The sequence below is a fragment of the Alternaria alternata genome (assembly GCF_001642055.1).
Source record: "Alternaria alternata strain SRC1lrK2f unplaced genomic scaffold CC77scaffold_23, whole genome shotgun sequence".
Classification (NCBI taxonomy): domain Eukaryota; kingdom Fungi; phylum Ascomycota; class Dothideomycetes; order Pleosporales; family Pleosporaceae; genus Alternaria; species Alternaria alternata.
Window position 1 is genome coordinate 67,884 of NW_017306212.1, and position 20,407 is coordinate 88,290.

The 20,407-nt window shown below is 50.4% G+C and overlaps 10 protein-coding genes across 10 annotated transcripts; 3 read left to right on the top strand and 7 right to left on the bottom strand.

Annotated features, from left to right (window-relative positions):
- Positions 1–21: 21 nt before the first annotated feature.
- Positions 22–1,545, top strand: CC77DRAFT_1024326 (NAD(P)-binding protein). The gene is made up of 3 exons (XM_018525848.1): positions 22–277; positions 400–469; positions 522–1,545. The coding sequence occupies exons 1-3, from the start codon at positions 191–193 to the stop codon at positions 1,301–1,303; spliced, it is 939 nt and encodes a 312-aa protein (XP_018381312.1). The 5' UTR covers positions 22–190; the 3' UTR covers positions 1,304–1,545.
- On the bottom strand, positions 1,339–2,623 carry CC77DRAFT_406173 (Co-chaperone Hsc20). Its single transcript, XM_018531584.1, has one exon. The coding sequence runs from the start codon at positions 2,135–2,137 to the stop codon at positions 1,373–1,375; it is 765 nt and encodes a 254-aa protein (XP_018381313.1). The 5' UTR covers positions 2,138–2,623; the 3' UTR covers positions 1,339–1,372.
- On the bottom strand, positions 2,351–4,754 carry CC77DRAFT_1053602 (hypothetical protein). Its single transcript, XM_018527754.1, has 3 exons — positions 4,341–4,754; positions 2,644–4,288; positions 2,351–2,587 (listed from the first exon to the last, which is right to left on the bottom strand). Exons 1-2 carry the CDS (start codon positions 4,363–4,365, stop codon positions 2,820–2,822), a joined length of 1,494 nt encoding a protein of 497 aa, XP_018381314.1. The 5' UTR covers positions 4,366–4,754; the 3' UTR covers positions 2,351–2,587; positions 2,644–2,819.
- A 703-nt stretch (positions 4,755–5,457) lies between these two features.
- On the bottom strand, positions 5,458–6,288 carry CC77DRAFT_1012590 (DUF924-domain-containing protein; the record flags this gene model as incomplete). Its single annotated transcript, XM_018523776.1, has 1 exon — positions 5,458–6,288. The coding sequence occupies one exon, from the start codon at positions 6,286–6,288 to the stop codon at positions 5,458–5,460; it is 831 nt and encodes a 276-aa protein (XP_018381315.1).
- Positions 6,289–7,150: 862 nt separating this feature from the next.
- CC77DRAFT_1043606 (cytochrome P450 76C3) lies at positions 7,151–8,822 on the top strand (the record flags this gene model as incomplete). Its single annotated transcript, XM_018527322.1, has 2 exons — positions 7,151–7,729; positions 7,779–8,822. The coding sequence occupies 2 exons, from the start codon at positions 7,151–7,153 to the stop codon at positions 8,820–8,822; spliced, it is 1,623 nt and encodes a 540-aa protein (XP_018381316.1).
- Positions 8,823–9,186: 364 nt separating this feature from the next.
- CC77DRAFT_1098575 (hypothetical protein) lies at positions 9,187–10,686 on the top strand (the record flags this gene model as incomplete). The annotated part of the gene is made up of 2 exons (XM_018529956.1): positions 9,187–9,846; positions 9,898–10,686. 2 exons carry the CDS (start codon positions 9,187–9,189, stop codon positions 10,684–10,686), a joined length of 1,449 nt encoding a protein of 482 aa, XP_018381317.1.
- A 481-nt stretch (positions 10,687–11,167) lies between these two features.
- Positions 11,168–13,785, bottom strand: CC77DRAFT_945569 (hypothetical protein; the record flags this gene model as incomplete). The annotated part of the gene is made up of 4 exons (XM_018535027.1): positions 11,168–12,382; positions 12,435–12,485; positions 12,535–12,657; positions 12,709–13,785. The coding sequence occupies 4 exons, from the start codon at positions 13,783–13,785 to the stop codon at positions 11,168–11,170; spliced, it is 2,466 nt and encodes an 821-aa protein (XP_018381318.1).
- A 1,362-nt stretch (positions 13,786–15,147) lies between these two features.
- Positions 15,148–16,455, bottom strand: CC77DRAFT_1024330 (mitochondrial 2-oxodicarboxylate carrier protein-like protein). Its single transcript, XM_018525849.1, has 3 exons — positions 16,180–16,455; positions 15,953–16,123; positions 15,148–15,904 (listed from the first exon to the last, which is right to left on the bottom strand). The coding sequence occupies exons 1-3, from the start codon at positions 16,287–16,289 to the stop codon at positions 15,250–15,252; spliced, it is 936 nt and encodes a 311-aa protein (XP_018381319.1). The 5' UTR covers positions 16,290–16,455; the 3' UTR covers positions 15,148–15,249.
- A 345-nt stretch (positions 16,456–16,800) lies between these two features.
- CC77DRAFT_997920 (CoA-transferase family III) lies at positions 16,801–18,365 on the bottom strand (the record flags this gene model as incomplete). Its single annotated transcript, XM_018536523.1, has 5 exons — positions 16,801–17,306; positions 17,359–17,863; positions 17,912–18,038; positions 18,089–18,120; positions 18,171–18,365. 5 exons carry the CDS (start codon positions 18,363–18,365, stop codon positions 16,801–16,803), a joined length of 1,365 nt encoding a protein of 454 aa, XP_018381320.1.
- Positions 18,366–18,511: 146 nt separating this feature from the next.
- On the bottom strand, positions 18,512–20,376 carry CC77DRAFT_1043610 (homogentisate 1,2-dioxygenase). Its single transcript, XM_018527323.1, has 3 exons — positions 20,058–20,376; positions 19,019–20,008; positions 18,512–18,967 (listed from the first exon to the last, which is right to left on the bottom strand). Exons 1-3 carry the CDS (start codon positions 20,350–20,352, stop codon positions 18,636–18,638), a joined length of 1,617 nt encoding a protein of 538 aa, XP_018381321.1. The 5' UTR covers positions 20,353–20,376; the 3' UTR covers positions 18,512–18,635.
- Between the last annotated feature and the right edge of the window lie 31 nt (positions 20,377–20,407).

Genomic DNA, 20,407 nt, shown 5'->3' on the forward strand with positions numbered 1-20,407 from the left:
ATTCGCATCTCCGCGCCCCGTGGATATGTACCCTGACATAATACCTTCCAACCAAGCAAGTAGCTGGCAATTGATCTGATGACATGATGTGATGGTTCGCAGACGCGCTGCTGTGCGCGTTCTGTTCTTCTCCCTCTGAACTCTGTTTATTATCAATTGTCGCAACGGCACCTTGAGCATATTTGCAAACATGGCCACTGCGAACGGGAATGGAACACGAGATGCTGGAATTACGGACTCGGAGCATTTTTCGCCGTATAGAGCAGATGGAAAACTGGTATGTTTTGCAAGAAAAGTTCCCAGGTTTGTTGCAAGAGATTTGGCAAGATTTGGACACAAGTCTTGAGGACTATAGGCAACATGGGAAGAAGTGATGATTAACGTCGCCATGTGATCTAGTATGGTTTCGTATGCGTAGTTACAGGAGCAACCCAACCCGTGGGAAAAGCAATCGTCGCTGAGCTTGCAGGCAAGTCACGTCCATATCCACCTTACAGCCACTCACTAACATCTCTTTGCAGCACACGGCGCAGCATGCATATATGCATGCTCTAGCCTCCCCTCAGAAACCTACACCGAACTCGCCGACTCAATAAATGCGCAATACCCAAACACAAAAGTCATCGGCTACCCTTACAAAATCAACTCGGAAGAAGATACTCTCGCCCTGATTGATGACGTGCTAAACTCCTGGGGCCGACTCGATGTTTGGACATCTTCTACCGGTTTGCTAGGACCCCCGTCTATCAACCAGACAGGGCCGAAAGACTTGTACGCAGCATTTGATACAAATGCCATGCCTGCTTTCTTCGCGCTCAAGTATGCGCCCGCTGCAATGCAAAAGACAACGCCCAAGGGGAGTTATCCTAATGCTGCACCAAAGGACGTTCCGTATGGGAGTATCATCGTCGTCACCAGCGTTGCGGGCACGTATGGTGGGTGTTGGGCTCCTGCTTTTACAATGGCTTCGCATGCTGCACTTGGTGTTGTACGCTCTGGTGTGCTCGTGCTCAAGGGAACCGGTGTGCGGATCAATGCTATTACGGCTGGGCAGATTGATGTCGGCGTCGATCTGAAGGATTGTGGTGTCAAAGAGATGGCACAGGGCCAGTTTCCTCCCGCTGCACTGCAGGGAGAGGAGAGCCAGAAGAGAACGATTGGTTTGGAGAGAGCAGGGAGGCCAGAGGAGGTAGGTAGGACGGTGGGATTCTTGGCGAGTGGGTTCAGTAGTTATATTACTGGGGCGGAGTTGAAGGTCGATGGCGGAGCGGGGGTGATGAACCCCATTACTGTTCCCGTTTAGGGTGGATAAATCGTGTTCAGAGCGTGGAGATTGTGGCATTGAGTCGGTCCTGATAGTTGTGATATGCACCTAATGCTGCAGCACAACCGGCACCCCCTTTTCCCAGTTCTCAATACTCTCTTTGATGTTGACCCAATATCTCAACTTGACCGCTTCACTCTTGGCAGCTTCTAGGTCATCCCTCTTAAACGCCTGGTCGATTATCTCCGTGCTCTCCGCTATTCTCTCCTCGTTCCTCTCCCTCATCTCCACTAAGTCCTCTTCGCTCTCTGCCTCTTCTATGTTCTCTCTCGCCTCGAGCACCTCCATCAATAACTCTGGGTCATCCACTTTGGCCGTTTCGTCTTCTGCTACTTCTATTCCGCGCAGAGACAGCAGGTATTGCGCGCGCAGAAGCGGGTTCTGGAGTGTTTTGTAGGCCTCGTTGATGCGTGCTGAGAGGGCTTCGGCGCGTTTCTTGTCTGCCTGGGGATGGAGGTCGGGGTGGGCACGGGCTTGGAGTTGGAGAAACTCTTTCTTGAGCGCAGAGAGATCGATAGCAAAGGGGCCGTCTGGCGGTGGTCCGGCTGGAAGGGCATTCGGGAAGAAGGAATAGTGTGTTTGCGGGACCTGCGACGATTGTGTTGTGGCACTCTGCGTATCAAATGGCTTTTCGACGGTATTGGACGACGAAGACGTCGACTGCAATCTGCGCGATATCGCCTGGGTCGGTATGCGGTGTGCGCAAAGGAGACATGGTCTTGGGCTCTGTCGTGCGCGGAATGTCCGTGTCGTTGTTTCCGGAGTAAGCGATGCGCGGATTCTGCGCGCTGCTGATGGACGTAGTGAGCGCATCTTTGGGTCTGTGAGCGTGTTTACGAACGCAGTCGGTACGGGAAAGTGGTGGTGGTGATAGCGAATTTGGCAGTTGTCGTGACTCTTCTAGAAGCGCAGCGGCGAAAGATTTCCGCGTCCACTCCCGACCGGTTACGTCATCCATCGCCGACACTCATCTGGCACAAATGCGGAACAGATGCTAAAAAAGCGATCAAATGGGACCACGAAGCTCGTTCGCTACCCATCTTGTACATAGCTGGTCACGAACAATTGATTCACAACTCTATCCGAAAATCCAGCAAACATGAGCGCTCGCTAATTGGTTGAGCCATCTAGAGCATACTGTGTGGCTATTTCTTCACCTGTCTTCTCCACAATACATATTCATCCTACCTATGATGTTTTCATAAGCAGGACAGTTATCGAATTGGGACGATGCTTCGCTAATATGCTCATATCATTCTACATCTAAAACATTCTGTTAGCTTGATTGATATCACGTCTAAGTAGTACTGGCAACTTACCTTATGTACTGCAAATGCTGCGTGTCTGACTTCAAATGACCTCGGAAGAGCTGAATGTTATCGACGCGCGCGCCTTGACAGGATTCAGCCATCGTAACGTTGATTGTTGGAAGCATGCAACGTCATGCGACATGCAGAACGAAGGAAGTCCTCGCTCAGGAATCAAGGGACCTCGGTCAAGCTCCGTCTCGACGAGCATCGTCTTTTCCTACCTCATCAGCCTGTCGTACTTGCTCCTCAAACCATTGCAACAATCGCTCAGTGGCCTCGATGTTCCGTCCCATCATCTCGGCATCCTGCACAAGACGCTTGACGTGCTCAGCGACATGAGTCCCTTCCTCGGGCTCGAAGGCTCTAACCCGGGTGATACTATGGTCCAGATGGCGTAGTAACTCCTTTTGTCTTGACCAGGTTGTGCGTATTCGTTCCGTTACAGTTCTCGGACCGTGATAGCTCATTTGGATATCTTCAGCTGGATGTTGGGGCGTTTTGTACGACTTTGTGACGTCCTGGAAAACTACATCTAGCTCTGTGCCCATGGAGCCTGCTTGTGTAACCTGTTGTAGTTGCTTTTGCGCATCGTATTCATGATACTCAAGGGCCGCATACCGAACTACCAGATCAGAAGCCATGTTGTTGAGCAGCTGTAGTTCTCGACGAATGATATCCTTCTCCCTGTCTTCCTGCACATGTTGGTAAAACTCATCTTCTCTCTGCGCAAGGTGCGGCCAAACATATTGCAGCTCGGCGCCCACCTGCTTTTTGAGAGCCTGGACTTGCTCTAACCAATCCTGTACTTTGCTCGCATCTCGTGACTTGAGATCGTCCTTGTACGCACGATATCCGTTTTCCACATCAGGTCCTTCAAGTTCGTTTTCTTTAAACTGGATCTGGATGACAGTTTCTCTCTCCATTTCAGCTTTTAGTGCAGCCAATGAGCCACCACCAGGCCCGGAACTCCCTCCATGCCCCACTTGAATCGGTCCACCAGGCATGTCACCCATTGCCCCAATTTGCAGAGGGCTGCGGAGAACTCCCATTAACGAAGATGAGTGGTACCAGAGTGCGAGTTTGCCGATTCGAGAGAGGGATGCCTTGGCCCTTTCGTCGTTCTGTAGCTTTTCATATTCCTTTTGTCGAGCCGTAGTAACCGTCTGATCGAAGAGCTGGAGGAGTGTTGGGGGATATTTGAGCCTATCCACGGATTGGCTGACCTTGACGTTAAGCGCAGATCCAACCATAGCCGCTCCAAAGAATCGTGAGAAACCATAGGCACCTGGCAAAGCCCGCGGATTCAATGCCATGAATATTCCTAGTGCTCCACCAACCAATGCCATATCTTCAGAAGTCCAATGCTTTGTCTGTTCCCATAGCTTGCCAGGCTTGGGTTGTATGTTCTCCATATTGAACACACCTCGATTCAATTCATGGCGCCCGTATATCCCAGATGCTGTCCAGGTAAGGTCTACGGCGCTGATAAAGGCGGCGGACTTGAGAAACACGCCAGGTCGGGAGCGGCCGACAAGAGCCAGGCTGCCAGTAACGACCGCAGCGCCTACACAACCTCTCCATGGTGCTGCGATGAGGTCGCTTTGTGTGGCAATGGCGGGAGGCGGTTTGAGAAGGGAGGGCAGTTGTCCCTCGCCTGTCCTTGTCAGATCTGAAGCTAGGTATCTCTGGGAGGTCCAAGTGCTCACCTTCAGGAACCAGCAATCGCACCATTGTGGATTTTTACTTTTACGAAACGTGTAGAGGAGGAGGTACGACCGCGAAAGCCATCGGAATTTGGCGTTGCAAGGTCAAAGTTGGCGGAAACAGTAGAGGCGTAATGCAAGGCTGGCCAACATTGAGGGACGCGTCCATGATGTCGAAGCGAGATGCGGCGCGACCCTGGCGGTAGCGCATCCGCCGCGACAATCGCAACCTGAAGCTTTTCTGCTACCCTTGTTCGTACTGATGATGGTTGTCGATTCAACAGCCATATTCGAGCATGATGTCGGTGTATAGAATCTTCCTGATAATTCCAAAATTTCCTGCAAATCTTTAGACTAGTGCATCGTCGATTGTACGCTTCTCCGATCCAGCGTAGCAATGCTGCTTGGACTACAGAGGTGGCGAAAAAGAGAATGTCATATAACGTTATCATGCCAGCCTTACAACCTGCACTATTCGAATGCTCATAGATCTTAACAAACATTTGTCGAATCGAGCGCACGAGTATGAGGATTGTAATTGGCTGCTGTTGCAAGCTAGTCAAGTTACCCCACATCATTCGTATTCGTGATGTGGTATCCACGGAGGCCACTTCGACCTCCCTGCAGACCCACCATTTCATAATCGGATCTTGAATAAGTATATGAACAGAAAAGTCCAGAAATATTCCATCAACAACAACGCCAACTCAGGTGCTTCGGTCTTATGGGTATGTGGTCACAACCACTCATTCAGCTCATTCACCAGCTAACCAAAACCAGTCTAGTGGTATGATTCTCGCTTAGGGAGCCCTTTTAGGACACAAACCCAAGCACAGCTTGCGAGAGGCCCCGCGTTCGAGTCGCGGTAAGACCCCATTTTTTGCTCTTGTGGACGACTGGGTAGCACTAGGAATGCTGGAAGTGGTTATGTTCTTTTTGCAGTAGCTTAGATGGGTGGGTGGACAAGTGTATATGTTGATGCTCCATGAACAGACTTTGTTGCACGACAGCATGCTTACGCTCAAGTCATTTCAAATGCAGTGCCACGGCATAATACTTACTACGCAGGTTCTTGCCGATATATGAAAGTATAGTGGAATATTGACATTGTTTTGCGAATTTATACTGCATCTACCTTCTCTGTGTCGCCCTTCTGATTCTGTGCAACACCAAATGTTGCTCCCCCTTCTTCAATAAACCTACGCTCTTCGTCTGTACTAGTCCTACCCAAGGCAGTGTTCCGATGGGGATACCTACCAAACCGTTCCAGTATGTCCCTGTGTTCCTTCGCAGACTTCTGGTAGTTCTCAACCCACATCTTCGTGCCATTATACCCATCTATACCTTCGAGTTCTCGAGAAAACTCCGTCAGGATCCCATCGGCGAGGTCATGGGCAGATAGATCTTCAGAGTGCATCAGAGGCATGTAAAGCCAAGTCCTGTGCGCAGCAGAGAGACGCATGACTGGGTGTGTATCTGGGCGGGGAATGGGCGAAGAGTGCGACAAAATGTTGCGAGTGAATGCATGAGCAATACGATCGTAATGCGTGTACACCAGTCGCAAACCGTCTTCTGTGCGGTATATGTTCCGTGGCATTTGGTCTAGCAGCAGTGCGAAACTCAGTGCCGTCCATGCAGCTTCCTCTCCTGTCGCAGCATCTGCCTTGCTTTCCTCCTCCGCAACGCGCGCAATCTCGTCTAGAAATGGCTGCGCACTCGCTTCTGGGAATTTGTCTGGTCCGATTGCTTCAAGCGCATTCACGCATGTGCTTCTACATTGTCCATCAAAGACGTCTCGCTCTTCAGGACTGCTTGCGAACCAGCGTTTTGCAACGCTCATGTCAAAGTTCTGACCAGTCGTATCAACGCCAGAAAACCACAAGTCTGTTATCTTCTTGTATAATGATCGATTGAATATCGCAGGGTCGAGCGTGAAAGTAGACGTAGACATGGTGCGCTGATACGTAGTGGAAAGGCTCGATGGGCGGAAGTTCGATGGGCGGAGACTCGACAGATATAGGCTGGATGTAAGAAAGCGCAGCGGCGTACGAACTGCGAGGCGGGTAAGCATGTTCTGTAATGTTAGCTATGAGACTATGCACGCAGTTTTTATAGATCGAATAGAAACAGGTTCATGACGCGCTGTTTGAGCCTGTTGTTTGCCTGAATCGCGATTCTTTGGTAAGGTGGACACGCTCGGTGGTTTGGGAGGAGCCGACAGCGACGGCTGACTAAATGGCCGCCTGAACAAGGCTGGTTCGGCCTCTGTCGCACTCCTTTCATGAGCAGGATCAAACAACAGGCTTCCCTCTAGACCGCTACAACATGTCATTACCTACAGACAATAATGTCAGGACTTGGATAGGTAGCTAAGAAGTCTTTGAGCGAACACTAATGGAAAGACTTCGTGTCGTACTGGGGGCGGGTGTTTGGTGGAGCTGCGCCAGCGCGCAAGAGGGCGCTATAGCACCTGCATCTTCCCCAACGCCAGAAACAATGTCTTGTCCCGGACCGAATACGTCGGACGTTGGAGTAAAGTACAATACGTGATCAAGGTAAGCTCACCTACTCCGCATTCCCCTCTTCTGCACTAAGCATGCGCAGCGTAGGATTCATCCAACCGAACATGTGGGGAAACTTGCATGATGGCACGTTCAATGCGCCGCGCCTCAAGATGCGGCAATATTCCATGGACATACCCCCGTATATCAAATCTTCAAGATGATTCATTAAACGTACTGCATGATTCTACTTCTATTTTGTTGTCTCCCTCCAAATACACCTTGAGACTGTCTCTCCTCAGCTAGCCCCACATGTATACCATCGTCCTGGTCATACTATTCTTCGTAGTCTTCATCCTTTACACGCGATACAAGAATAAGGCACCATCGGGAACAAAAGTCGCGCCCGGACCTGCGGGTCTTCCAGTCATTGGAAACGCACATCAATTGGGCCAACAACCACATCAGCAAATTACCGCTTGGGCCCGCGAGTATGGCGAAGTCTATAAGATCCGTTTGGGATGGAACGACTGGTATATGATATGCTCGCCGGATGCGTGTAAAGAGATTCTAGACAAGCAGTCAGCGCATACAAGCTCCCGAGCACCATTGCCGGTATCCGGGGATGCACTAGGCGGCGGAATGAGGTTCCTGTTCATGGAGTACGGTCCAGAATGGAGGAAGCTAAGAGGCATCAGCCATAAGCTGTTGACACCAGCTGTAAGTGCGACGTTTAAACCAAGTCAGGAGTTCGAGGCGAAGATGTTGCTTGAAGAGATATTGAAGGGTGCGGACCCAGGGAAAGGAAATGAAGTGAGTTACAAAGCGATCAGACGATATACTGTAAGCGTTATCATGACGAGCACATATGGGAGAAGGATACCGGAATGGGTGAGTGACACATACAACAGTACAAACATGGGTTGCTAATCAGCACTAGGACTGCGATGAAGTTCACGGCATCTACGATATCATGAACGATTTCTCTACAATGGCAAAACCAGGTACCTACTTGGCAGACACGCTTCCGTTCCTCGGTAACCTTCCACCACGACTACAATGGTGGCGTAAAGGAGTGAAACCATATTTTGATAAGCAAGCGAATCTATGGATGTCCTTTTGGAGTACTCTTAAAACTCAGATGGAGACCAAACAAGCCCCAGAATGTTTCGTAAAGCAATTCATCGAGAGCGACTATGAAAAGCAGGGTATCAGTGAGTTACAGGCAGCATTCTTGGCTGGCAGCATGATCGAAGCTGGAAGCGAGACGACGTCGGCGGCGCTCAATACGGCCGTTCTGTACCTCAGCGCAAACCCACTTGCACGACAAAGAGCAGTCGAGGAAATAAGAGGAATTACCTCGTCCTCTCGATCCCCAACGTTCGAGGATGAGTCAAGACTTCCCTACATCCGCGCCATCGTCAAGGAAACCCTACGTCTACGCCCCGTCACAAACATTGGTACGCCACACTATACTACCGCGCCCATAACCTACAAAGGCATTCACATACCTGCCAAGTCAGTCGTGTGTCTCCAACAATACCCGATTCACTACAATCCAGATCATTTTGCGGATCCCCAACTTTTTAATCCGGAGAGATACATCAATTACCCCCGTGGCAGCGGACACTACGCAGCTGGCCCAGCTGCGAGTCGCGATCACTGGGCTTTTGGTGCGGGCCGCAGGATCTGCTCGGGTGTGCATCTAGCTGAGAATAGTATGTTCATCGTATTGGCGAAGCTACTATGGGCTTTCGACATTTTGCCGCCGCTTGATCAACAGGGGAATGAGCTGCAGGTAGATACTAGCGATGGAGCGTTTGACGCTGTCGGAAGCACTACGATGGCGAAGCCGTACCGGGTGAGATGGAAGGTGCGAAGTAAGGATATCGAAGACACGATCATAAGAGAGGCAGCCGAAGCTAAGAGAGACGGCTATGTTCTAAGAGGCGTGCGTGTTGGTGAGGAAGGTGTTGAGTATTAAGCTTGATAGTGGCGCTCTCGTGTGCGACTTGTATCGTTCGGCATAGTCTTCATCAGGTGTGCTTGTTGCAGTGCATTGTTTAGTCAATGCTTCCATTTGTCGTTTGTCGTCTCCAATTGGGGTAGGTGCTTGTGTTACCTGCTCAATCGCACTTCTTTCCCTGTCAACTTCGTTCCCCTCGTTCGATCGCGACTACTGCAATAAACCAATGACACTTTCGCCCAATGCTCTATTCATGTCGTCACCCCAGAATCACAGCTTGCTGAATCACTCGAGCTCACCGGTTTCTGCAAGACCGTTGACGCCAACTGCACAAACATCAACCTCACTAGACGAACGTCCGCTATCCAAAGGCAACACCAGCATGCCATCACCGTTACTGTCCATTGATCCACAGCGCCCTTCTTTCTCGCCAGCTGACTGTCGCACCCTCCAGAGGATGCTGCACGACGTGCGCAGCCCTTCACCTCTTTCCCCAACACCGTACTTTAGCAATGGACCAGCAAGTCAGTCAATTTTGACTGAAACTCCCAACAGCAAAAGCTATGAGGACAATATGAGCTGCAAAAACCTCCAATCAGCTCACGGTGACGAGCGACAAGACGGCTACGAAGATGAAGACGACAGTATGGAGCTGAGCGATGGCGAAGATGCTTTTGGAGCAGGTGAGAGGGATAGAGATACGATCGAGGACATCATGAACATGCCCGGCAAGATGGCATCGTCTGTGCCGGTTTGCGACTACAGCAGATCCTATCCTCACAATCAGCAAGCCTCCGACGGGGCCAGAGAACTGGAGCGCCGTCGCGCTTCAATCGAGAGAAGTTTGAAGGAGCAATGTCGGCAACAGAAACGAGTGCAGAAAGCAGCCGCCGCAGACGGGGATTACAACTTTGATATGCCGATCGATGGCGTATCAGACCACAGGCTAGCTATCGAGGAGACCTTTGACCTCAAAGCTCTCTACAAAGATAAAGAGATGCATCGAGTGGAAGGACAACAGATGGCCACCAATTCGTATGATGTGAGGCATCATGTACGTGAGTCTACACAGCCTCCGCTAACCATACAGCAGTCTTCCGAAGCTTCCAGAGACTGTCATCAAATGGTCGTTTCACCCAAGAATGTTCGCAAAGCCTTAGAAGACACGCCACCAGCATCGAATTTCTCCGTCAACTTCTCTTCCCCTGCTTGCGCTGTCGTACGGACCCCTAATGGCAAGCACGTCGACTTCGCAACCTGCGACTCCATCCCAGATTCGCCCGTAGATCACACACGCAGCTGCGTCAAAGCACAAGAAAGCGACGAAATCTCGCCATCGGAACATCAAGGTCACGCATCTCCCCAAAGAAAACTCACTGAGCTTGCGCGAGAGGCCAGAGTTGAAAAAGAAGAAGTAGCGGAGCAGAGAGCTTTGGCCGAGCTAGATAAATTCAGGGACATGGACCTTGCGCCTATAGAGACGGTCATGGACGGCGGATCAGCAGGAGACCTGATCACGTATGGGACTCCGGTGAAGGCAAAAGATGAAGAACTATTTTTACGTAGGGCACCTGATGGATCTGGCTCCGAGCTTGAGGGTTGGAATCATATAAAACGCTGGCAATCTTCGATCTCTCCACCTCGCCGAAATCCTTTTTTCATCGAGCAGGATCGAGAGAACGGTGCGGGTGTCGAAGAGTCGAATACCACGTCCGTTTCGACGCAGCAGCAACTCTCTGTTTTCCCCAGACGACCTACTTTCATCACAGTCATCGGTATGCTTCCAGCGGTAATGTTCTGGGCCACTATTGCACAAGTCGTCGATTGCAGCAGTAAGGTGTTCGACGTGCTCATCGAGAGATTGACAGGTTTAAAAGTGTAGAGCACTAGCTAGGAACACAGTCACGGAAGCTTTCTACTAGAAGAGTATGGTTGTTTCCTCAGGGTTGAGACTATAGAGAGGATAGTAGGCACTTACATGCAGGTGTCGATCATACGTTGCATGTAAGGTCTTTGTACATTACTAGCGACAAACATGATATATTACGTAAATCTTTAAGAAGAACAAACCACTTTTTCGAGGTCGCGATTCCGCTTCATGACTCTGCCTGCCGCTGCATAACACCTTGGCTATGCGGTTCAACGCCACCCAATGCAAACTGTGTATACCATCCCTGACTAACTCTACCTTGGCACGCTCTGCACCTATCCAGATCACGCTGTTGAAGCGTCGCAAAACCAATTCCCATCGAATTGAAACGATATCAAAAATCACTCCGTGATTATCTTGATTATCATCCTCTTCCCCACAGGCCTTGCAATTGGGTAATCGAAAGACACTGCTGGGAAGAGGATGCTAACCGTCACCTCGTATTCCTCTCCCCTTCTTCCCCACCGCCATCTACCTCATCCTCCCCATCATCATTATCATGACCCTCATAGTCTGTCAGATCATCGCTCATGATGTGTAGTATCTGACTGAATGTTCTGCTCTTCCAGCGACCCATGCCTTCCATGAGATCTGCACAATGTAATAAGGTGCGGCGAGCCGCGAGATATCCGCCCTCGAGTGTGATACCAGTTATACTAAAGCTCCCACCGTGGTGTATGAATTTCACGACTTGCGTGGTGTCGCCGAATGCTACAGGTGATTGCGGCGTATCGATAAAACCAAGCTGACCAACAGATATCCAGTCTACAAGATCGAGAAGCTCGATGCACGAGTCGTTGATAGGACAATTGGGCGTTGGGGGAAGGGCGAAGATGTATAAGCCTAGGACGAGGGCAGCGTGAAACAGAGCGACCACGCTGTGTGGGTTGACGATATCACTAACTTTTCGGTCGAAGAGTAGTTTGTAGATGTGGGCGGCGTGCAGCACGCTCCTTCTTGCGCTTGGTGTTTGACACCATACTGAGATGTCTTCCAGAGCGTTGACGGCAGGCTCGGGACCGGAGCGTCCAGCTGCGAGTTCGAAATAGCGTATGTTTGCTCCAAGCACCATGCAAGAGGCATGCCAAAGGACAGCGGAATTCAAGTCCGCTGTTCGAAGTGCGTCGATCGAAGAACTGGAGAGGTTCACCAACAGTGGCAGGATGTCTCGACTACGAGCATCTTCAGCGTATATGCGCCAGGGCTGTAGCTGCTTTTGATTTCCTGTCACTTGAGCAAGCCTATCGTTGCTCTCATAGATGCGTAGGAGGAGAAGGGTCAATAGTGAGCGAAAGCTTGATGCATCGAGCTTCAGTCCCGGGGTCGGATGGAATGACGGTGTTATCTTCTGCGAGTGAATTCTTGCGCCACGCTGTACAAGATTAAACCATTTCGCTGCGCTGTTGACGTGATATAGGGAGTAGTCCGAGGGTGGCAAAATTTGTACTGTTTCGGGGCGGATCATTGGCGACGTTGATAGATAGCCTGCCCACCAGCAATCTGCTTCTATGAGACCAAAGATGATACGTTTGCCGCATTCAACCTTGGACCAAGCCTTCCACTTGGAGTCGATATCGATCATCTCGTCGAGAAGAGGGTCGATCTTTACACCCTCATTAGCGGAGAAAAGCCCCTGACTTTGCGAAAACTGGGACAGTTAGTTGAATGACTGGGAGCAGTGTATGTAAGCGGCCATGTACCTCGATGAGCTCTGCATACATCTTCTCTGCTTGTGCAATACGGCTTTTTCGCTACGTGAATGTTAACCAACAATGTATGCTATCGATTAGTGCTACTCACTCCTGTGATCGATGCTAAATTAAGCGCAAGCAAGCTAGTGGCAATTATCCGCATTTGCCTATGCGGCGGATGGTCTGTTGTCGGTAGTGATTGCAGTTCCGCCAACGCAAGTTGTAACACAGCCTAAGCATATGTTAGTCGTCATAGGGCATATACCACTGCAATGTTGCTTACAGGAAATGTGCGTGTAACAAACTTTGCTGCACCTGCCGTACCAAGGATGCTTAGTCCAATAAGACACATACAAAGTAGCAGTGGCCGGGGCGCATTCTTTGCCGAGAAAGTAGGAATATGGATGATTGGAAGGGTAGGATGAAAGTAATAGAGATACATCTCCAATGCGATATCCAAGATTTCAGCAGGTGGGAACTGCACACCCTCGATACTTGGACTTCCTGCTGCATCGCCGCTCGACGACGCAGTGTCGCCATAGGATTCTGACCGCGGCGGTCCGGATGATGGTAAATTGTTCAGCGTGCTTTGGAGCCTGCTCCTGCACTCTTCGTCCAGCCCCCAACGCGAGTTTCGCCGTTCTCTTTCGCTCATTGGAGTTTCCATAGCTCCAGAACCAACTTCTGAGAGTATGTTGGTGCATTCGCACGCCACTAGATTCTGCCATAGGTCTGGCATCAGCCGCGTAGATTTGCGATTCCTGGACGGCCAGCAACTTTGGACTCGCTGAAACCGTTCTCGTGGGACTCTGCTTGCTATTGAAACACTGCTACCCGATGGACTAGCTTGATTTTCTGGGACTGCTCGAAACGCCTCATGGTCGAAAAAGCCGTCTACACCCAGGTGGTGTGATCCATGAGGAGTATTCATATCACCTTCGAGGGGAAACAGCCATGTTTGTAAGGCGTCCGCAGGAGTACGGTTGGGAACTGGGTTGTTGCTTTGAACAAGCTCAAAAGCCCACTGATCCAAACTCGATACGTGTCCGGCTGGTGAGAATGTGAGGGCCTCCATAGCCGGGTCGATCGGTGGACCCATACTTTCGTGAGGATTTCGATTGGACATCTGAGCATGTTCTGCACGCGCAATGATCATAGGTGATGGCGATCGCCATGGCGTGTCGGTTCCGGGTTCGAGATGCTGCGCCGCGTTGATGAGCGCTTCTATTCGGTCCTCACCGGGTGACGGCGGCTGCAATCGCGATGGAGGTTGCCGGGCATGAGTCTGCGGAGAAATATGCGCGTTGTACTGATCATTCACGTTGATTTGCGGTATTTGGGATTCTCTTCTCCTGGACATAGGCGAGAAGTTGGAATCTTCACGGATTAATGGCGTTGGTCCTGGAGTCGGGCCGTTTGCGGTTCGTGATGCAGATGGTCGTGATGTTTGGTTCTCGTCCATCGAGTTGTGACGGAACTCTTGCTGATCGTTGGTGTTTTGTTGCTCATTGCTCTTCATCCGGTTCATAGCATTCTGCGCGTGGCCTTTGCAGTGTCGGAACAGAACATCGCTATTCGCAGAGGTTGGACGCTAGTACGGAGGTTTTTCATTGGGGGACTCACCTGCGCGAGAAGTGCTTTTTGCATGTCGGGCACTCATAAGGTCGTTCTCGTGTGTCTGAGATGATGTTTAGTCAACGATGATAATGAAGGTTTATGATAGACGGACGCGACCGCTCATGCCTTTTCACGTGCTCTACTGGAGGAGAGGTCAGCCCACTTTCTTGACGCGCTCGGCCGCGACATACATTTGGTGAATGTGCGATCGCACATGCTGCACTGTTTTAACGCCATGTCGCTCGTCGCAAAGATTCGATGTGTAGGCGGATGTCGGAGGACCCTTCGAAGGTCGGTGTCTGCAGGTGCTGTCTAGGTTGCCAAGAGATCGCGGACTGCGGGGGAAAGCAAGACCATGACTCGGCCTAAGCATTATAGGCTCATCTCAACCTTCATCTACAAAACGCATATAAACCTGCAATCCTGCTGCTGCAGATTGCGCCGCGCGCATATGTGTGCCTCCGAAGGATACAGCTGATTTTCAAGTTGGTGGTCCACAATCGCCACTTGGAGATACCTCCGGCGTGCAGGACCCTCAGACCATCGTCTAACGCCATGCCATCACCAAACACCGCAAATCGCACCGTGCCTTGTCGCACTTGTTGGATGACGAGATAGATGACCCGAAGACACGCCTCAAATTTCAAAGACTTCTCGAAGGATTCCGTCCTGCTCCAACCCCGGATCGACTCTCATGTGGGACCATGAGGCGTACGCTAGTGGGGCCTCCCCTGACTGCTGACCGTGTTGGAATCTCCGACTGTCTCATTCGCCTCATTTAGGTGACTAGCTTTGCTTGATCTGGCGCATTGAATCAATCAATTGCTACTTTAGATGTCGGCTAGCCATGTTTCATTCTGTCAATCTTCCGCTAGAGGTTTGCACATCGGATGATCGCGTCTCAGATAAGTAAGCGGATGGGTATACGACTAACGTACATGAATTCACTGAAGGGACAAGGCCAGTTGAGAGTGAGCGTGTGACATATCATTGTCGGCTCAAGGGAAATACCAGAACTGAGATTTGGAATGTTGGTCAGTAGCCAATGACAAGCACATGACAGTTACTACCATCTGCACTGAATAGTTTGCACATCTTCGTCAAGTCTGGCACAGATATTTGAGCTACGAGGGCCAGGCCAACTACATGAAGCCGATATTTCTTTGTATCAGCGTTTAAGCAATCGTTCCTTCAATTCAAGCGATGCTTATGCTGTTTTCGCGAACATATCCAACACTGCAGAATACACGACTAGCAATACACCTCCACCTGGTCCAAATCTAAGTATTTTCGCCACATATCCCTTGTATAACGCTCTGAACCCTTCTTCTCTTGCAACGACCTCCAGACTCGGCCACGCCCAAGCGTACTTCTGCCTTACACCAGGTGTTTTAGCGACGCTCTGTATTCGACTCTTGACTACATCTAACGGGGTGTTAAATGTCGTTCCCACAACACCTCCCACAAACCCGGCGATGAGATCGTTCCCCATTTTCTGTCTTCTCGGGTTGCTCGATGTCGCTGGAGCGGGTAGCTGAGCCCGCACTTGGAAAATGCAGCCAAAATACCCGGCGTTCCATACAATGTGCCGCCATAACGTGGCTTCGAAACCGTTGTATAGTGCCAATAGCCCCTCTTGGCGAACTACTTTGACGAGACAGTCGAGGAGGCCGTTATATCGTGATGCAGAGGTCTTATCTTGTAGTCGAATCTTGAGTAGCTCGAAAGGAACAACTACGAGGGATTCTGTTGCGCCGGCGCTGGCACCTGTGAGGATTGCGAGAGGTTGGGTTACTGTCGGAGTAGAGAACAGGTGTTGATAAAACTGTGTGAAAGTATCGTTCGCCGAGAACTTGATAGCACTGCCTTTGATCAGCTGTTGTCAACTTGAGAGGAAGATTTGATCGTACCGCTTGGGTACCTCCATCAATATAGGCGCAGTAATACCGCGATATAATCTCAACACACCCTCATTCCTGATAATCTTTTTGAAGCAGTCCAAGACACCATTGTACCCTTCACCATCAATGACTTTGCCATGCTGAAGTTGGATCCGTGTCTTGACTACATCAAGCGGGTACCTGTCAATGTTCTTAGTAGCTTTCTCGAATTCTAACATGAAGGTACCTAATCTCACATTACCAAAATCTCTGATATCCCAGCAACAGCCCCAGCAGCGAACTGATAACGGAACGGCAGTGCCGTTGCATTGTTACCTGTTTCAACTGCAATAGTCTTAGTTGTCATACTGAAGATACCTAGGTATCTACTTAACCGTGCCTGGCTTTTACACGTTCAACATGCGTTTACCAGCCATGCCATCCTCGCACAACACTCTCAGTACGCATTCTACCCCCACTAGTCGTATACCACATGGCTGGCTTTCGCAATATCAAACCCACATGGCACATGCAGGGCACAATACATCCGCGATATGGCCAAGAGCATGTCGCGTGAAGGACGTTGTGGGGTGCATGCTGATGGCGCATGTGGGGCTAGCGCACTTATCCGGTGATCCGCGTCGAAGAAAGCGGAGCCACGTGGGGCTTCGCGAAACGTCACTCTCAAAGGTTTGCTGACGGCGGACACGCGGCTTGGGAAATTCGGTGGTTGGGTCTTTGAGAACGTGCAGCGTAAGACTAAAAGCTTGCAAGGATATCGAATCATGTGATGACGCGTAAGTTGATGAACCGTATTCATTGGCACGCGTTCTTGTTTCGAGGATTTGGAATGCAGGGGTAGCGCGCAACATCAACATCTACGCAACAACTTTCTTATCTCTCAGCTCCTTGATCTCGCTCTCTCCATATCCCAACATGTCCCTTAATACCTCATCGGTATGCTGCCCCAGTAACGGCGGTGGACTCCTGATCCGCGGCTCGGCTCTCGAATATTTCACCGGATGATTGACAAGCTTCACCTTGCCCACTGCTGGATGATCGATCTCCTGGATCATATTGCGCGCAAGAACGTGTTCGTGTTCAACCGTGCCCTTGATATCATTCACAGCCGCGTATGGCATTCCGCTTCCGTCGAAGATCTCCAGCCACTCTTGTGTTGTCTTGGTCATGAGTTCGGCTTCGACAAGCGTATCGATCTCCGTACGGTGTTTGACGCGGAGCGCGTTTGTGAGGAAGCGAGGATCGGTTTTCCATTCCGGGCGTTGTAGCTTGTCGCAGAGGATGCCATAGAGGCGGTCGTTGCAGCCGCCAACTGCGATGTTCGTGTCTTTTGTTTTGTAAGCTCGGTAGGGTACTACTGTCGCTATGGCCAAGTCAGTATGATCCTCGGTCTTACATCTCAAGTCTGCGCTTACCATGTGCAGTTCCCCATCGACCACTGTCGCCTTTGCCTGTTACCAGCGCACTGCTCGCGATGTTTGCCAATCCCGAAACCTGCACGTCGCTCAAACTCGCATCGATCCACTGGCCTAAACCAGTCTCTTTACGCGAATATAACGCCGCCTGTATGCCAATCGCAGTGTACATGCCAGTCATGATATCCGTAACCGCTACGCCAACCTTGACTGGTGGTCCATCCCTCTCTCCAGTGATGTGCATCAAGCCCATCTCAGCCTCGACCATCACATCATAGCCTGCACGATCGCGGTATGGTCCCGTTTGTCCATAGCCGGTGACAGAAGCGTAAACAAGGGAAGGATTGAGCTTCGCAAGGGTTGCGTAGTCGAGCTGATACTTTGCGAGCGATCCCGGGAGGTAGTTCTCAACAAGCACATCGCATTCCTGCGCGAGCCTGTGCAGAATGGAGATTCCTGTGGGGTTGTTGAAGGCTAGCCCAATCGACTTCTTATTACGATTTACCTGCATCAAGTCAGAGAGTCACATACACGGTTAACTCATCAGACATACGGAAAGATAATATGCGCTTTCGCCAGGGAACTGACGCTCGACACCGTCCGTATATGGTGCATCTGGTGGGCCCCAGGATCGTGTGTCGTCGCCTCGTGTGGGGTGTTCGATCTTGATCACGTCTGCTCTGATCACTCATCAGCGTCTGTTCTATCTAGCTATGTGTTCATTACTAACCCAAGATCTCCAAGTATTTGTGTACAGTATGGCTACTTGATATTAGCGACTGCGTTTCCATTTCGCCGAGTCAATCACATACCCCAGCTAATACTCGGGTCATGTCCAGGACTTTGATTCCTGCCAAAGGCAGTTTCTCAACCATTTGTTTGGAAACATTGTTCTTGGTCGCGATACTTCTTCTCTGTGGTTGCGATGTTCGGGTAGCGATCCGACTGGCTATGGGTTGAAGGTACGCGTGTGGTGCCGCTCTCGCGACTGTCCTGAAAGAATACATGGTCCTGCTCTAGGCTCGCCATGTCCGTCAACGGTGATATTAAGAGAACGTAGCTTGATGTCTGAAAGTTCTTGCCCCACATGAAGCTTGTGGGGTCCGCAAAGGGTCCCGTATGTGAATGCACAGACATTTTCTGATATGACAGACGTTGAGACAGTATTCATTGCACAGTATTGAATGCGGTATATACAATGTACATGTAGTGTTGGAACTCGCACAATTACATCGCTAAATTGACTGAGACACGAAATTGAGAACACAAAAGAACATTTATGCATGGACGCCGTTTGTTCCGTTGGCCTTCGAGTCGGAGGTGAGATATTGCTTCAGCTCTTCAGCGTGAACACCCTCTGTGTTACTGGTGTTGGCGCCATGCGAAAACCCACCGAAGTAGTACGGTGCAAGCCTCTTCTTCTCTGCAATCTTGTCGTCCTTGATTCGAGCCAGTAACTCTTGGGCTCTCTTGTTGGCAGAGAAGCGATCCGGAAGAGCATCCCAAACCTTGTAGTCGGTTCCCCGTGTTTCGATTGTCCCGCAGCCCTTACGAGCGTATTCAGTAAAGAGGAAGAGACGGCTTGATTCGACCATGATGGTCAATTGGTCTAAGTCGACGTTAGCAATCTTCCGACTGTTTGGTAATGAGTGTGGCTTACCAGTGAGAATCTTCTCGGGTTGGCTCTCATGTATACGCATACCATGTTGGTATCCCTCATGAAATCCACCGTGGGGTGTGTGACCGCCCTCAAAACTACCTCCACCAGGTCGGAAATCGTCGCTTCTTCCAAGACCTTGTCCGTATAGACAGGCAAGGAATTCGGAGGCGGAATTGCGGTGGAAGTAGGGTAGTCGGAAAGTGTTGGTCGCAACATCCCACCTGGGACCGAACCAGAGGAAGTCTGCTAATGGTGTCAAAGGATCACGGGATTTGGCTGTGAGGACTGTGAAGATCGATGGGTCAGTGTGATCGATGGATGTGCTGTTTTGCGAAGAGAACTTCGTAAGATCATACTTGTACGGAACAACGTTACCGTGCCATGCGACAAGATCGAAGGGGCTGTGGTCTTGCTGTATCGCCACGAGCTGACCGTTGGTCTTGTTGACGATCTGCCAGTCTACGTGCAGATCATCATCGATAGCGGCTACCGGGTAGAGGAAATCGCGAGGATTGGCAAGACCATGGCCACCTAGTGGGCCAAGATCCGGAAGCTCCCACATCGACCCCCAGACTTCTGTGATATAGCCACGCGCCACTGGTGTATCCGGAGCCAAGTTCAGGCAAAACCTAATACCACGCTGTATAACACAGATCTCACCAGGTTGCAAGAAGATCTTCCCCATCTCAGTCTTTATGTCAAGGTTGCCTTGTTGCGCGCAGATAAGGAAGTCGCCATCGGTGTTACAGAATGCTCGTTGTTCCATACTCGAGTTGATCATGTATACGTATAGCGCAAGACCCTCTTTGATGTTTGGGTCTCCGCTGCCGCAGAGTGTATGCAGGCCATCGACGAAGTCAATTTTCTCATCTTCTTTTGGCAGTGGAAATGGATGCCATTCTGCTTGCTCAGGGAGCGTCTCGACTTTAGGATTGATGGACAAGAAACAGTTTGTGATATTCGACTTTGTCTCAATCGGAATGTAGCCCTCTGTGATACGTTAGTATATTCGTGCAGGAAGTTTGATAGCAACACATACTATGAGCAGCTGCGGGTCGGCATCGGTACATATAAGTACTAAAGTTGTGGGCGCGGGGCGCTGCGAATGCTGAATATGTGATGCCTTCAGTATAAAGTCCGAATCGAACTTCCTGAGGGTTATTCTGAGCAACGGGTAAAGTGCCTGGAATGACCTCTGATTGATGTCGATTTCCCCATCCCGCTTGATAGTCGTAGGGGTCGTTTGCACGTGTTGGCTTCAGTCTTTGGAGATCTGTGAAGTGGAATGCCTTTTGGGGATCGGTGACGAGCTTGCGTTCTTTGAAGTCTTGCATGATGTTGAGTGTATGACGATGGACTGTAGGTGTGATCAAGCTTACCATGTCAAGA

Coding starts and splice junctions, on each gene's coding strand:
- CC77DRAFT_406173 (XM_018531584.1), bottom strand. CDS start 2,137: ATGCGCTCACTACGTCCATCAGCAGCGCGCAGAATCCGCGCATCGCTT.
- CC77DRAFT_1053602 (XM_018527754.1), bottom strand. CDS start 4,365: ATGGTGCGATTGCTGGTTCCTGAAG. Junction 4,289..4,340: donor GCGATTGCTGGTTCCTGAAG/GTGAGCACTTGG, acceptor TGACAAGGACAG/GCGAGGGACAACTGCCCTCC.
- CC77DRAFT_1024326 (XM_018525848.1), top strand. CDS start 191: ATGGCCACTGCGAACGGGAATGGAACACGAGATGCTGGAATTACGGAC. Junction 278..399: donor ATAGAGCAGATGGAAAACTG/GTATGTTTTGCA, acceptor CATGTGATCTAG/TATGGTTTCGTATGCGTAGT. Junction 470..521: donor AATCGTCGCTGAGCTTGCAG/GCAAGTCACGTC, acceptor ATCTCTTTGCAG/CACACGGCGCAGCATGCATA.
- CC77DRAFT_1043610 (XM_018527323.1), bottom strand. CDS start 20,352: ATGCAAGACTTCAAAGAACGCAAGCTCGTCACCGATCCCCAAAAGGCA. Junction 20,009..20,057: donor CCGACCCGCAGCTGCTCATA/GTATGTGTTGCT, acceptor AACGTATCACAG/AGGGCTACATTCCGATTGAG. Junction 18,968..19,018: donor ACCCGAGAAGATTCTCACTG/GTAAGCCACACT, acceptor ACGTCGACTTAG/ACCAATTGACCATCATGGTC.
- CC77DRAFT_1024330 (XM_018525849.1), bottom strand. CDS start 16,289: ATGACAACTAAGACTATTGCAGTTGAAACAGGTAACAATGCAACGGCA. Junction 16,124..16,179: donor ATATCAGAGATTTTGGTAAT/GTGAGATTAGGT, acceptor GAACATTGACAG/GTACCCGCTTGATGTAGTCA. Junction 15,905..15,952: donor TTGATGGAGGTACCCAAGCG/GTACGATCAAAT, acceptor GATCAAAGGCAG/TGCTATCAAGTTCTCGGCGA.